Below are 14,516 nucleotides of genomic sequence, written 5' to 3'. Positions count from 1 at the left end.
GCCCTTTACGCTTTTTCAATTATACGGGACATCCAGATTTCATGATTTGTCTATCCAGGAGATATAGTAGCTTTACTTTTAGGCTGAAAATTATTCAAAGAAAATATATTTTAGACCTGATACAATTTCTTTTACTAATTTTGTTAATTACTGTATATTTAAGCTAAATGAAAGCTTGCTGTTGAGGGTTAAACTGAATCACAATGTTAAAAGAAATAAAAATCAGTCTTACAGATTTTTCCTAAAATGGAGTGGTATATCTTTGGAAGACTTCTCTGATACACAGTAGGTAGACCCTGGTTTCTCTTCACTGAACAAACAGAGATGGGGAAATCAAATTAATGACTACAAAGTATATATGTACACAGTATATACACTAAATCTTTGTCCTTTGGTTTCTTTGTGAGATGTGAGCAGTCCGGCCAGTTTTTAAACCTTCTTGAAAAAACACACGCCAATTCAAACAGAGTCAAACTGACAGAGATTTACTCCACATAGAATTTTGTGGAAGAGTGTAACAAATCACAGAGGCCCAAATAATGTGTTTCAGAAAGTAAATTAATGAGGCATATCTCACTGTTCTTTTCTGAAATGAAGGGGGATATCCTTTGATGACTTCTCTGACTCACAAGCAGAGTACGTAGATCCTGGTGACTTCTCACTGAAAAAAAATATAATGCTTTCTTTAAATAAATATGAAAATGCTGTTTATAAATTCACTTATTTGAATAAAAAAAACTGAAGTGTCCCTATATAAAGCCATGTAAAAGAAGAGTCTGACATTTGGGAAATAAGCTGATTTGCTTGCTGAGAGGTAAATTAAAATATTGATACCAATATTATGCTACAGCCAGGACGTGAATATCTTAGTTTAGAACAATACACATTGCCTGGTAGTTCAGTGTTTACAATGTGACTTTTAATAGATTAAACAAGTCATACAAGATACAGGCCTGTTGTCTCCATCTGTTTCCAGTCTTACATACAGACATACAGACAGGAGAATGGTACTGATCTTCTATCCAAACCTCAGCAACAACTTAAATAAATAAATAAATCTGAGCATTTCCCAAAATGTCAACTAGCAAATTTTATGTAACTCTGTGCAAGTGAGCCTGTGAATTTCTGTCAACTTACTGTTTGCCTTTGAAACCTATAGGCTTGTCAATGGACCGTTTAGACGTCACGCTCTGTCCACTGCATGAGCTTGATGTCTTCAATCTGAAATTGATTTTGCAATCTCAGGGAATGTTTTATTAGTAACAAATTGCCTTCTACTTGACATGCATATTTTATTTAGATAATTTTCACATTTAAACTTCCTTTTGGCATTTAATCACAACATGACCCCTATCCATAAGCACATTATTACAGACAGTAACCAGCCAATACCAACACCAATCTGCATCTCATTTTCGTGAAAGCCAGAGCTCAGCAAAAGCAACCTTTGTTCATAACAAATATTTTTCAAATGCATTTTTATTAAAAACAACTGCATCATTTTAATTTTCAAGGTTTTTGCTCATTATCAGCTTTTTATGTTTTTAATTAATACTAAGTGAAATTGCTTTACATATCATTTAAATATGCAGTAAAAATGTCTTACCTTATGCTCTTGTCCTTTGAGCCAGCAGACATTGCTGCCAATTCTTTGTCATTAAATGTAGACATGCGGCTCCTCACATCCATCCTGAAAAATATTAAAACAATGGAATTTTTCTATTAATTTTTAGTGCACCTACTGTCTTTGATGCCCAGACTCCTGCCTCACTGTATAGTAAAAGTACAGTGTTTAAGAGCAGTTGATATGAGGTCTATACAGGTTATGTATTCTTACCTTGAATTATCCTCCCTGACAGAATCAATCAGTCAGTTACGGCTTACACCTCCATCGACCTTTGGACTTTTACTGCAACTGGACTAGAACTACATATCAACCTGCACAGATGTTTACAAGCCAGTTATGAAGGATCAAAACTTAATTATCATCAGCAGCTCAGTATTAGCAAGCATTTCTGAACTTCCTGAACCAGATGCCCATACAATTCAAGTGTAATTTAAATGATTGCTGTGAATAGTTAAAGTATTATTTATTTATTGCGTAAGGGTCTTGAATCATGACTTTTCATGGAAATGCTGCACCACATCTGGATTTATAACACCTACCAACTTAAATCAGATCAACACAAACACACAAAACTAAGAAAAGACTTCCCTATAAGCTAGTCTGAGCCAGTTTAATGTTACTATTACAGCAAGTACAGAGTCCACTCGACTGCAACAATGCAGGTGTGACTAGATGATAAAACATTACTTTAAACTGGAATGGAGCAGTTAGAGGAGTTTCAGAGATAGAAAAATACTCCAACAAAAGTCCTGCACTCAAAACTGTACACTGAATTCACTCAACATCAGCAACACAAATGTTCTTTGAAAACGGCTCTAACAAAGAATGTTTAGTGTGGTATAGTACAGTTACATCAACATTCTAAATACACCTGACATAAAAATGACATGACCAGCATCTGATGGGAAATTACATAAGGTCATTTTTAGTTCATAGTTGAGAATAACATAAACATAATTAATAAATACATAGTTCAGCAGAAGCGTTCTAGTCATACATTGCAATAATTTGTTTATTGAGCATATAATATCGTAATATAGTCAAATTTACAGGGAATGTAAGTCTTGTATGACATTAAATTATGAGATAACATAATGTGTATTTATATGTTTGTTACACAAATAAAATGATGTGTCATAACATGGTTGTTTGGTGCATGGCATTTATAAGTTCACCAGACTTAACTAAATGCGTCACACGACCCTCGTCTGACTGGAAGTTTCTGTAAGTTTAACACACTTATATATGAAAAAATACATTAGTAGCCTACCTGAGTTTCCTGGTGAAACAGTGCTCTAAGAATGTGAACACGGCTGAACATGGTAAGTTGAAAGGCAGAGAGTTAGATGGAAGGGGGAGGATAAGAAAGGCTTTGGATTGCGTATCACTTACAATTTAATTAGGCACCGGCCTCTCCCTTGTTCGTATAATATGTAACAAGTTCACATGCCAGGAGGTGGCTGTGACACTTTGAACAATGTCATTGAAGTGACAAAATTGCTGTAATTCTTTCACTTATGTATTTTGCACACATTCATTTATGTGATTATAATTTCATTATCATTGATTTATTGTTAATAACAAAGAATTATGCTCGATACCACTGTCATGGTCTGCTTGCGTGCGTCCGTGTTCAAATTCAAGTTCCACAGATGATAGACTGGTACAGATACAGGAACTGCAGAAAGACATATGATTATTTTGGTTCAGTCTCAAAAAATATCAGAATCAGAATCAGAATCAGAATTGTCTTTATTGCCATTGTAAGTGAAGAGGTTTCACATTACTAGGAATTTGTCTTGGTGATTGGTGCATACATAGAACGTAACGAGTAACATATAATAATAGAATAAAATAAAATAAAATAGAATAAGGTAAAACAAAATAAAAGTAAAATTAATATGGTTCTGGAGGGAGTCCAAAAGTGAGGGTGGAAGTATAGTGCAAGTAGGTGAGGTAATCATCCATAACCATTTCACATCATATTCATTCATGGCAAGTTTGTCTCCTTACAAATTGTGTTTCTTTACAGACATAAAAGTAAAAAACAAGAAAAGGTTTTTTTCGCACTGTGCCAACTTGCCCAGTGACATTCCAAACATGCACAGCAAGAGCATAAGATAAATGTATTAATGTCATTATGAATGTCTCACTCCACTACAATATAAAATGCTTTAATAGAAAAAAGAATTCTGGCCTTTGGATTGAACATCCAATTAAGCCTGTTTCAGCTTTTTATATGATGCTGACATGTTTCAATGTACACGGAAAGTTGCTTACAAAATATCCCTCATTAAATGACATGAACATACATGGTACATGCCAGTGCAGAGCTTTACTGCAGATGTAACTAGGTGAATGATACATATATCTCAGTCGATGGCAGAAGATGGGAATATATAGAATCTTAATTATCCAAACAATAGTGTGTTTCTGATTACTGACTAAATATAGGGGGCAAGTGTTGATGTGGGAAAACATGGGTTGGAGAGTGATTGGCCACAGGTTGTGTATTAAAGTATATTTGGAGCGTTTTGAGGCAGAAACCTTTATTTTACCTCTGAGGAGGTGTGTGTGTGGAACTGTTCCCACACAGCACTGTGGCCTAACTGAGAACTCACCACCTACAGCTTTAAGTGGGTGGGGTAGAGAGAGACAGACAGATGAATACACAAACAGACAGAGGGAGGGTGTGTGTGTGTGTGTGTGTGTGTGTGTGTGTGTGTGTGTCCCAGCCGTGGCTCATGCATACAAGTACCAAACCTGGAAAAGTTATGTCCCTTTCTAACAAACATGAAGTAAGAGATGAGCCCTTTGTTCAGTAAATAATGAATGAGGTATAAAATAGGCACTGATCAGTCAGTGACCTGAATGGGCTGCATGATAAACTGTAAATGGGCTGCACTGATATAGCACATTTATCAAAAGCACCTTACAGTAAGCTGTCATTCATCCATTAACACACACATTCACACCAATGGCACTAAGACCTGGAGCCAAATGCCATGTGCACCATTTCAGTCACTGTTGTCTAAATGGAGATTCAAAGTCATTTGTTCCATTAGAGGATGAATGGCGACCATTTTTCACCAACCCATTTTCTCCCATGTGTATTCTTAGTAATAGCATTATCACAGGACTTTGCTACTGATTATCACATTAATACTTGACATTCACAGTTTTAGGATCATTTTACTACTCAGAAGAACCAAACCAACCTTCATGTTTTGGTCACAATAACTGTATGCGGTGGGGTCATATATGTAGCATACCTGGATACAGGCTTTCCTTCATGTTGTTTTGGTGGTTCTGTTCAATCATGCAAACAATTGTGCTACATTGTTTCAAGGGCAGTAAGTAAAGAAAACACAAGTTGTTAATGTGGCGTAAGAGCCAAGATATTTGTTTGATGTTTAGTGAAGAAGTATGGGATCATGGGAGTTGTTTTCTTGACTGTTAAACAACCATCACTGCAGATTAAAATCTGTCTGACTGTTCTAGGCAAATGTTCACAGGCGAGGTGATGTTTTAAAGTTTCATTCACATCATTGTGCAATTTCTTTCCTAATTCTTTGACTCACTCCTGGATGTTTCAGAAACAGGAAGCCATTACACTGAATACATCTTTCTATGGATTTTATTTGATGGAAACATTTGGGATAACGTACATACACAATTCAACAAAATATAAAACAAAGATCTATTTATTTTAGACATTTTGATGCAAAGATGTTATAGGTTATATCTTTATTCATATTATTGAAAATTCCTAAAAGTCTCATTGGAATTTGAAGTCCAAGACACTCAGATGAAATATGACAATCTCCAATATAAATCTACCCAGTAAAAATAATAACTGGCAATCACTGCAATGTGCCAGGTTTGCGTGTCTTCAAAAAATTGCTGTGAACTCTTCGTCAGTCACAATCAGTTTTTTTTTCTACCTCTAGATTATTTCCTAAGATCACTGACCACATTTCTACATGTGTCATTAAATTGACAAACATGCAGGCTAAAAATGGAAAAATGAGCCACAGAATAATTGTCAGAAATAGAATCACAGAACAGATGGGAATCAGCAGACAGGGAGCCAAAAACATGTTTGGAAAGGAATGACAGCAAACAAGGAATTACACGGACAGCCAGATCTGTTTAAGATTATGAGCTGAAAGCAGTTAATTCAGTTAACAGTATTAAAGCATTTCCCAGCTGTGAATTAATATTAGGTATTTTTTGACTGCAGTTTTCACGGTTTTTAGTGCATCTGTTGTGCCTATAGTTTGCACTGCAAATGAAAAGACTGAAATAAGATAAGATAAGATAATCCTTTATTAGTCCCATAACTGGGAAATTACAGTGTTACAGCAGCAGACAGGATATAGAGGGTGCAAAGCTTACAAGGATAAGGGAAGGATGTGCATTCAAAAAGAATAAATACACATGAAACAAGTACCTGCAGCTGTACACAGCACAGAAAAGAAAACGACTATTTACACTGGAGTCCCTCAATTTATAAATAGTGGATGGATTATTATTATTATTGTCATTATTATTATTATTATTGTTATTGTACAGATTTGTTTCAGGGACTAACAACATGAATGTATAAAGAAGGAAGAATCACTGAGGTCGAAAGGGTACTCCCATGATGCAAAAGAGGTCGAGATACTGTGACTCTTGGTCTCTAGTATTGAGCAAGATTTCCTACAATGCAACACACTGGTGTCTTTGCCAATGGATCTTTAGTTTCAAGATTAAGACAACATTAACTTGATCTTCATGTGTAAAATCAAAGTTGAATCAAATGTCCCTTTAGTAGATTAGTAGATGTAAAGAGTCAGGGGTCATAAATATCTGTACTCTATCAAGTAGGAAGTTATTTTATAAGTTATGGTGTCTTCTTGTGCTGTGGTATATTGGCAAATAAGATATTAAGTGAACCTTCTTTCAGCTCAAAAATGCAACAGAGAGAAACAGCTAAAGTCGTTTAGGAACACATCTAGTTCAGAAAGCACAGTGGAATCATTAGGTTTACAACTGTGTCAAATTGTTTGTTCATCTTCAGTTTAATGTATCAGCACATTCAACACAATCTCATTTCTTACATTGCAGTTCATAGGTAATGATTCAAAATATGTTGGAAAAATCTTTGTTTTTTGTCGCTGAATGTTCATTATAATTTGTTCATTAATATACTACTATGCACATCATGTGAAACAGTTCTGTCTAAAAGGACGTACAGTGAGTGAGATAATGGAAGGAACACCTACAACACTGAGAGAGAAATGAGAACACATTCTTCTGCAAATGCAAAGGTGTTGTGTAGAAGAATGAGTAGGATTTCTGGCTTTGCCACTGCCAGACCAAATGGGGAAGGAGATTCAGGCAATGTTATGCATGGCACTGCTTTATTGTGCTAGGCAGTAAATGGTTGTCCTCTTATGGGCTCAATGTACAGAGAATTTTTGTTCCATTAGTGATCTAAAAATACAGAACCAAGAAAGAGCCTCAGCAGAAAACACTTACAACAGAACAAAAAAAAGGCTATAGAAGTAGCAGTGTAGTCAGCTGAGGCTAAAGATGTGGAAGTAGATGAGGAATGCACTGGCACCAGCAGAATGAAGGTTGTACTGCTGATAACACAGATTTGGTGTGGGCTCAAAGCAAGGTTTTTGTTTTTTGTTTGTTTTTTGTTGTTTGTTAAGGAGAAGAAGGAGACAACATTGTAGCTTGAATTTCATGCTTTAAAAAAGTCAGTCCAATCAGCAGGGTCCATGTGTTCTGTCCATTTGACAGAACACAGTTTCTTTACTTATTTTTAGCTGTGAGAAGCATTTTACCTTCTTGTATCTACAGACAGTATGAGTTTTGTGTGCTGATTTTCCATCACGGATATCTTGCATTTTTTAATGCCTCAGATGAATTAAGTTTATGGTTTATAATTTGCTTGGTGATTGCTACTGGATACCCCTCGTTGTCTTTATCAACCATTGTTGCCGTGATTTAAACAGAAAGCAGCAAACCTACAAATTAGTGCAGCACCTCAGCCAGAGTCAGACTAAGTGCCCCCTCAGGTGGAGGGCACTTAGTCTTTATGTTTTATGTAGATGTATAGGTAGCTAATTACCTAGCTGCAAACTAGCTAACTCTTTCTAGCTAGAAAAAAATAAGATACTACTTTACATGGTTATGCTAAGGACCAGTGGATGCCTATAATACAAGATAAACTCTGTGTGATCGCACCTGAAAAGGTATGAAGACTATGACCGCCACCTGGAGTTCCAGAGTGGTAAGTACTGCCCCATTATTTTCAACTGTAATGTAAATAAACATTACATTTCCCTTCAGCTGTCATCCACCCTGTAACCTTTTTTAATTCTTGCACCATTCAAGACCTCCGTAACACATACCTGTCTCTCACAACTCCATCTTTGCTTTCATTGCCGATACTGCTCATACTTTCTATACCATACCGCTTGTATTTTTAAGATATTTATTTAATTGTTTTATTGAAAAAAGTATTTTTAGCTGCTAAATGTTCACCTGCTATTCACTAACTCTTGTCTGTAGTTTGGTTCATTGAAGATAGTGTAGGTTTACCAGAACTGTTTAGACAAGGTGGTTGAGAGTGAAGTTTGGAGTCTTAGAGATGATCGCATATGACTACAATTATTTAACCCATCATTAAAGAAAAGAAAAGTTTTGATCTTAAATATTACTAAATAATATCAAATATTTATGAGAGCCACAGTCAAAAACAGTAAAACAAACACACACCATATGTAAAACAAAGGCAAACAGCACTGTCAAAAGAGCGAATAGAGGGGCTGCAAAAACACAAAACAAAAAACACTGTGTGTTTACTTTTAACATGTACTTTGCTGTGGAGAAATTGCATACAGTTGTATTTCTGTGTTTATCTATTCATATAATTCACTACTGGTTAATGTCTTCTGATTAATGCTGTTTCCACTATTTTATACACAGTGTGGTAGATGATATTTGATAACACAAGTCATTATTGATATACTTTTTGGGGAAGAGAGCAACAGTTATGTGAACTACAGGTACATTATACTGTATGCTATAAGTATCCAAATTACTTAAGCTCATCACTCATTACCTTAGCCGTTCAAAATAAAAATTCTTTTATTTAAAAATCACTCATCACTCATTTTGTGTGTTTACACTGAATCAATACATAAAATTTGTTAATGAGAATCTAAAATAAACGTGTTCATTTAAGTTAAAACACAGACTCAGTGGTTCTAGATTTTGAAATTTTATTGAGTATATTGCATCAATTTTCTTTGCATTAATGTGAATCTGGCTGGATGTGTGCATTCTCGGTGATGCAAGAAGAAAAAAATGAACACAAAAATAGCCAACATTAGTAAAAATCTCACTTTGATCATGTTTGTTTCTCTTCTCGCAAGCTCCACCCAACTACCTCATCACTAGCTCAACATGAACTGATTAATGAGTACAACTCTTAGTAACAGTAACAAATCAGTTGGACAGTTGGACAACAATAATTTTTTTTCTACATACTGGTAAAATTAAAATCAATTATCATTAATTAGAAATTAGTTAAAACACAAACATAACTGTTTCTACGATATGTACAAATATTTATGGAAAGCTTGGTTCCCTTTGAACCAAAGTGGTTCCACATTACCAAGATATTGTGTTTCAAACAATCAACAACCTCATCACAACAATAAACCACAACAAAACATTTCAGCCATTAGCCATTAGCAATGTTGTCATGGTGTGTAAATTGGTCTCATATTGATTTTTAAGCAAACAAAGAGTCTAGTATTTCTCGTATTTCCAATTCACTGAAAGCAGTCTCTTTATGCATCACTGTTTTGCCCTACACTGATAATACAAGATGATTTGCAATGCCAAACAATGGCCAGCAAGGCTAGATAAAGCTCTCTGTACAGTAAGATTACATTTCACAGATCCAGTTTTGCTCTATGTTACAGTTCTCATCATTCCAGTCACCATTCCCTGTCGCACGGTGCCAGAACTCCACACAGTCTTGGTTCCTGCCGTCAAAACTGTTGGGCTGGTCTTTACCCCAGAACCTACAGCACAAGAAGAGGCACACAAAAAACTGTCTCTATCCTTGGGTGACCAAAGTTAACACAGCCCAGAGTTTTCAGTTTATTCATAAAAAGACATGTGAGTTTAGTTTCTTACGCTGTAGTCAGTGGGGTACCATCAACCCATTTCCACTCCCCTTCTACTCCTGTATCAGTCAGTCCAATCCAGACTTCTTTTTCGCTTCCATACAAGCCGTTGATGAAGGTCTATGAGAGATAAGGCATAAAAATTAAAAGTTACTGCAGATTTTGTACACATAAATTTAAATCAAATTGCACTTTGTTTCATTAGCATGTTATACAGTTGTTGTTGCACTAAAGCTGCACTAATCAATAATTTTATACTAACAATGACTGAAATGACATCTGGATGATTTTAGCAACTTGCTATTCAACTTAATGGAAAATCAAATTGCAACAGAGGCAGATATTTCCCTCAGCAGATGGTGGAGACCAATAACAGAGCTAATACAGAACAAACATTGGTGGGGCTGCCAGAAACACTTTGCCCTGCTTAAACTGTTTCCCTGTTCTTTCACCATACAACCCTCATATTCCACTTGCTCCAAGTAGTAGTTCTTTGTGGCTTCATCACTATGGGGAACCTCTTTCACGTTATACATTAGATGCTTCATTGTGATTATGAATATATTGATTAATGCAGCTTTAACAAACTGAAATGTCCTGATTCATTTCACTTTTATGAAAATGAATATAGTGACACCTGTGAGTACAGTCATGCAGATACCGACATAAATATATACAGATAAACAAACCATTTCTTCTTGGCTTTTTATGATTGCCAGATCTCCTCCTTTGTTTTGACAGTATTCTCTGCTCGCCCTCCAGTTTTTCTTTCCAGCAGAAGTAAAGTAGCAGCTGCTCTGAAATTTCTTCCAGCCAGTGGGGCATGTCCTAGCTGAAAATATAGTATATTTATGCTATATGAAACATGCTTCCCATGTGCATTTTGTCAGTTTCAAGTCTGCTTACCTTGAGTTATTGCTTTTAGCCTCTCAACTTCCACCTGCAGCTGGTCTCGCTCAGCAGTCAAGTTGTCATTTTTCCTCTTCAATAGGGCTCTCTCCACAGTTACATTTTTGCAGCTGTTTTCAAGCTCATCTTTTTCCTGAAGCAAGGACGCATAAGAAGCCCGCTGCTCATCTGTTGCTTTTAAAAGTACGTCATAACTGGCCTGCAGAGTTTCTTTTGTTATTGTCAGGTTTTGGTGACTACTTGCTAGCTTGTCTTTCTCATTGATAGAGAAGTTGTACCTGTCCCGCAAATGCTCTACATCATTGATCAGGGTGTTGTAATCCACTTGCAGCTGTTCTTTTGATCTGGTTGCATTATTGTATTTGTTCTGTAAATTGTCTCTGTCTTTGGTCACTGAGTCATAACTGGTCTGTAACTCATTTTTGCGCTTGACTGCCGAATTGTACTGTTTTTGAAGTAGGTCATTGGCTGTAGTCAAGGCATTGTTTTTAGTCTGCAGCTGGCCATTACTGGTGTTCAGCTGTTCTATCTTGTTGCTTAAAGCAATGTTACTGGCCTGTAACTGGCTTTGACTAAGTTTAAGGCTGTTTGTTTCTTTGGTTAGTAAGTTGTTATTGATCTGTATCTGGCTGTTCCTTTTAGATAAGTAATCATTACTATTCCGTAAGTTATTATATGTGGTCTCAAGTTCCCTCTTCCTCTTTTGTGTTGTCTGTAGGTCCTCCTGCAGATTCTCTTTCTCTTTGGTGATGGCTTTTAGATTGTTCTGATGGTCCTGATGCATTTTTTGGTCTACAAGAGAAGAGGCATATCAGTGAATTTATTGGGCAGCTTTCTAAAATGTGCTGATATGTGACAGAGAAAACAAAGGGGTAGACTCACAGTGGGCACTCTGGCCTATGACCCCAGCCAACAGGAGAACACACAGCAGGCCTAGGCAAACTGTAGCAAGCCGGAAAGGACTGTTTCTCAGTGCATAAACTGAATGACAGCAAGAGTAGGAAAATGTTAATGTTAATATTAAAAAGTGTTGTGAGAGTGTTGTGTGTATGTGTGTGTGTATGTCTAAATACACACAAACACAAACACACACACCATAAAAGTAGTTTTGTGGTTACTGGCTAATATTAAAAATCTGAAAAATCAAGATGCTCATCCCATAAATGTAACAATCCTGTAAATCGTATATTGCCTTTAATCAGTCATGCTTAGTCATTTGCAACATTGTCCATGAATACAACAAAAAACTATTAATTGGGATATTGAGATTGGGACATCAATCTCAATATAAACACTATGGAAAAATCACAGGCAATTGACAATTTTTATAGCGTCGTAATTATTGTGATGGAGAGGCAGCTATAAATTAGCTTATCTTCTTTCGTCTTGATGATTTTTCACTGTTTTCACAATTGACATTTTTTAACAGTGATACAGCTGAATTAAAACTGTAACAAATTGTTTTTTTGTTGTTGTTTTTTTTTTGACTAAGCAGGTGCAGCAGAATAAACATAACATTAACATGTTAATATCATGAAGATGCTGTTGTAAACAGCTAGAAAACAGTAGCCTATTTACACATAGAATAGACACAAAGTAACTTTAGCATTTATTTGGAGTCCTGGTTTTTGGTGATCTGAGTCCATTATGAGTGCATTAAGGACATTATTCACTTTTTTTTATTCTGTTTTGGTTATCACCAACCATTTCCTGAGGGAAATACCAGTCTCAATAGTTGCTTAAAGCTCCACTCTTTTAACCAGCTAGTTGCTAACTTTGTTAGCTCAGACTGTCCACTGTATGATTCTTGGCACACAGTGTGTAAATTTGGCCTGTCTGCATTTTTTTTACTGTTGCTGCAAAAAGTGAGAAATGACTCCACATTTGGCTGAAGGCTACAGAGAACTGCACGAAGGATGATGTCCGCAAGTGTCCTGACTCAGCAAAGTGCAAACAAAATAAGGAAATACAAGGAGAGTGCAGGGTCTTTGCGGATACAGAAACCACCGCACATTTGTTGAGGCTCAGAAGCAATGCCAGAGAAATTAATTTTGTGTGTGTATGCGTACATATATAAAAACAGATACATAGATATATACTATATAATAGTAACAACTCTATTTTGAATAAACATTTTAATTTATTACCTGAATACTGGAACTTGCTGCCATCCATGAAAAGTTGCTTATACCCAATTTTACTGTTGTCGATGTCCATGTTTGACAGTGTAGTGGCGTGGTACTCGACAGCCATCCTTGCATTTGCTTCAGAAACTGTACTCTTACCAGAAATAAACTGCAACATTAGCTTCGGAGAGTGCTTTTCAGTAATGTTACTAGAAATTCTACCAATTAACCAATGTCATTTATGCTTTTTTCTGATAGCAAGTTCCTGTCTCAACATAAAGAATATTCTGAGATATATGTTGCATATGTTGTCAAGGCACTGGAACCTCTACTTGTCTGTTGCTGATTAAAAATTTGGCTTTCTAGGTTTAGTGTTTTTGTAGTGTAACAATAATAACAAGTCTAGGCCTTAAATAACATAAATGTAACATGACCAAATTCACCCTTACCCCAGCTTGTAGAGATGAGATCAGATTTGGATGGAATTATGTTTTGACCAGTCCCAGATAGTAAGACCTAGCCTGTTGGCTTCTTGTAGCTTTGCACTGCAAATGCATTTCAACATATGCCATACTCAAAAACTGAGGGTTTCTTAGTAGGCGGAGCAAGAGCCTGCCTTCTCACTAATTGCTAGTAAGTCAGTCAGAAAAGTCAGACTGTCAGGTTAACATTAAACTTTTGGATATTCAAGACTGATCTCAACACTGCTTTTTTTAATTTATTTAAATCAGTTTGTGGTTGGTTTGCCTAGTCCAAGGTCACGAGGGCAACTGAGATTAAAAGATTTGGTGTAATCTGAGCTCTGCATAGGGCAGCAGAAGCTCTTGGCCCATTTCACAACATGAACCACAAAATGACACGAACAGATATGAGGAAGAACAGATTTCACAGAACAGATTTCGCAAAACACAAAAATGCTGAACACTGACTTTTCGTATCAACCTCCTGGGGGAAAATCTGAGTCAGTTCGATTGCTTGTGTACTGGTAACAATTTGTCTTTATTATATTTTGTACATATTCATCTGAATTTGTCAATTTCATTTCACTGAACAGTAAATCCATTCGTAACATGCTTTATGCCACAGTGCAAGCTAGCACTAGCACAAACAGTTTTTATCTCTGGGTAAACAACAATGCTTTCTGTATACTCTGAGGAGTGATTATTTGTGTGTAAGTTATGTTATAATAGTTATGCTATCAGCTTGAACACACAACTGCAAGTGTGAGATAAAAGAAGGGCGTAGCAGTTGATTCCAGTCTGTCAGGATTCATTTCTTCTTATTATCTCTTCAGCTGGCTTACTCAGTAGTGGGACAAGTCACCAAAGCACATGTGGGAAAGAGTATTAAAAGTATTTTATTAAGGTTTTTTTAGGTATTATACAAAAGCCCTTTCAAAAATATATCACCAACTATTGCTTTGAAATTAAACTACCCTAACTTATGATCTGTTATCACATAATGTGGATCGCTACAACATTTCAGACCTTATACTGCGAAGATCAGCTCTCAAAAACAAGAAAAAAAGCAATGAAATGTAGGAAGTATTGCTCAAGATAGGCTCACTTGTCTGCCAATAGAAGGGACAACAGGGAAACAGAGACAGGGAAACTTCGCTTACCCAAGATTTTTTAAAACAAGTAAAATATCTAGCCT

The 14,516-nt window shown here is 36.1% G+C and overlaps 1 protein-coding gene and 1 long non-coding RNA gene across 3 annotated transcripts; both read right to left on the bottom strand.

Moving 5' to 3' along the window:
- Positions 1–577: 577 nt before the first annotated feature.
- On the bottom strand, positions 578–2,955 carry LOC124053573. The gene is made up of 5 exons (XR_006842185.1): positions 2,898–2,955; positions 1,838–1,938; positions 1,607–1,690; positions 1,138–1,221; positions 578–661 (listed from the first exon to the last, which is right to left on the bottom strand). It is a non-coding gene; the product is annotated as an uncharacterized LOC124053573 (long non-coding RNA).
- A 5,941-nt stretch (positions 2,956–8,896) lies between these two features.
- Positions 8,897–13,499, bottom strand: LOC124066838 (CD209 antigen-like). 2 transcript variants are annotated; one of them, XM_046403636.1, is made up of 7 exons: positions 13,310–13,499; positions 12,882–13,014; positions 11,617–11,715; positions 10,732–11,526; positions 10,515–10,657; positions 9,836–9,945; positions 8,897–9,720 (listed from the first exon to the last, which is right to left on the bottom strand). In XM_046403636.1, the coding sequence occupies exons 2-7, from the start codon at positions 12,985–12,987 to the stop codon at positions 9,582–9,584; spliced, it is 1,392 nt and encodes a 463-aa protein (XP_046259592.1). In that variant the 5' UTR covers positions 12,988–13,014; positions 13,310–13,499; the 3' UTR covers positions 8,897–9,581. The 2 variants fall into 2 exon arrangements, with proteins under 2 accessions (XP_046259592.1, XP_046259602.1); XM_046403646.1 differs by having other exon boundaries at positions 12,882–13,007; positions 13,310–13,498.
- Between the last annotated feature and the right edge of the window lie 1,017 nt (positions 13,500–14,516).

Source organism: Scatophagus argus, chromosome 2, assembly GCF_020382885.2.
Source record: "Scatophagus argus isolate fScaArg1 chromosome 2, fScaArg1.pri, whole genome shotgun sequence".
NCBI classification, from domain to species: Eukaryota; Metazoa; Chordata; class Actinopteri; family Scatophagidae; genus Scatophagus; species Scatophagus argus.
Note: the sequence above shows the minus strand (reverse complement) of the source record. Positions and strands in the feature narration are given on the sequence as shown.

Bases quoted from the DNA above. Each gene is read 5' to 3' on its own strand.
- LOC124066838 (XM_046403636.1), bottom strand. From the start codon at position 12,987: ATGGCTGTCGAGTACCACGCCACTACACTGTCAAACATGGACATCGAC. The intron at 10,658-10,731 runs GTAAGCAGACTT...CTATATTTTCAG, and splicing joins GCTAAAAGCAATAACTCAAG to CTAGGACATGCCCCACTGGC. The intron at 9,946-10,514 runs GTTTGTTTATCT...TATCTCTCATAG, and splicing joins TAAAAAGCCAAGAAGAAATG to ACCTTCATCAACGGCTTGTA.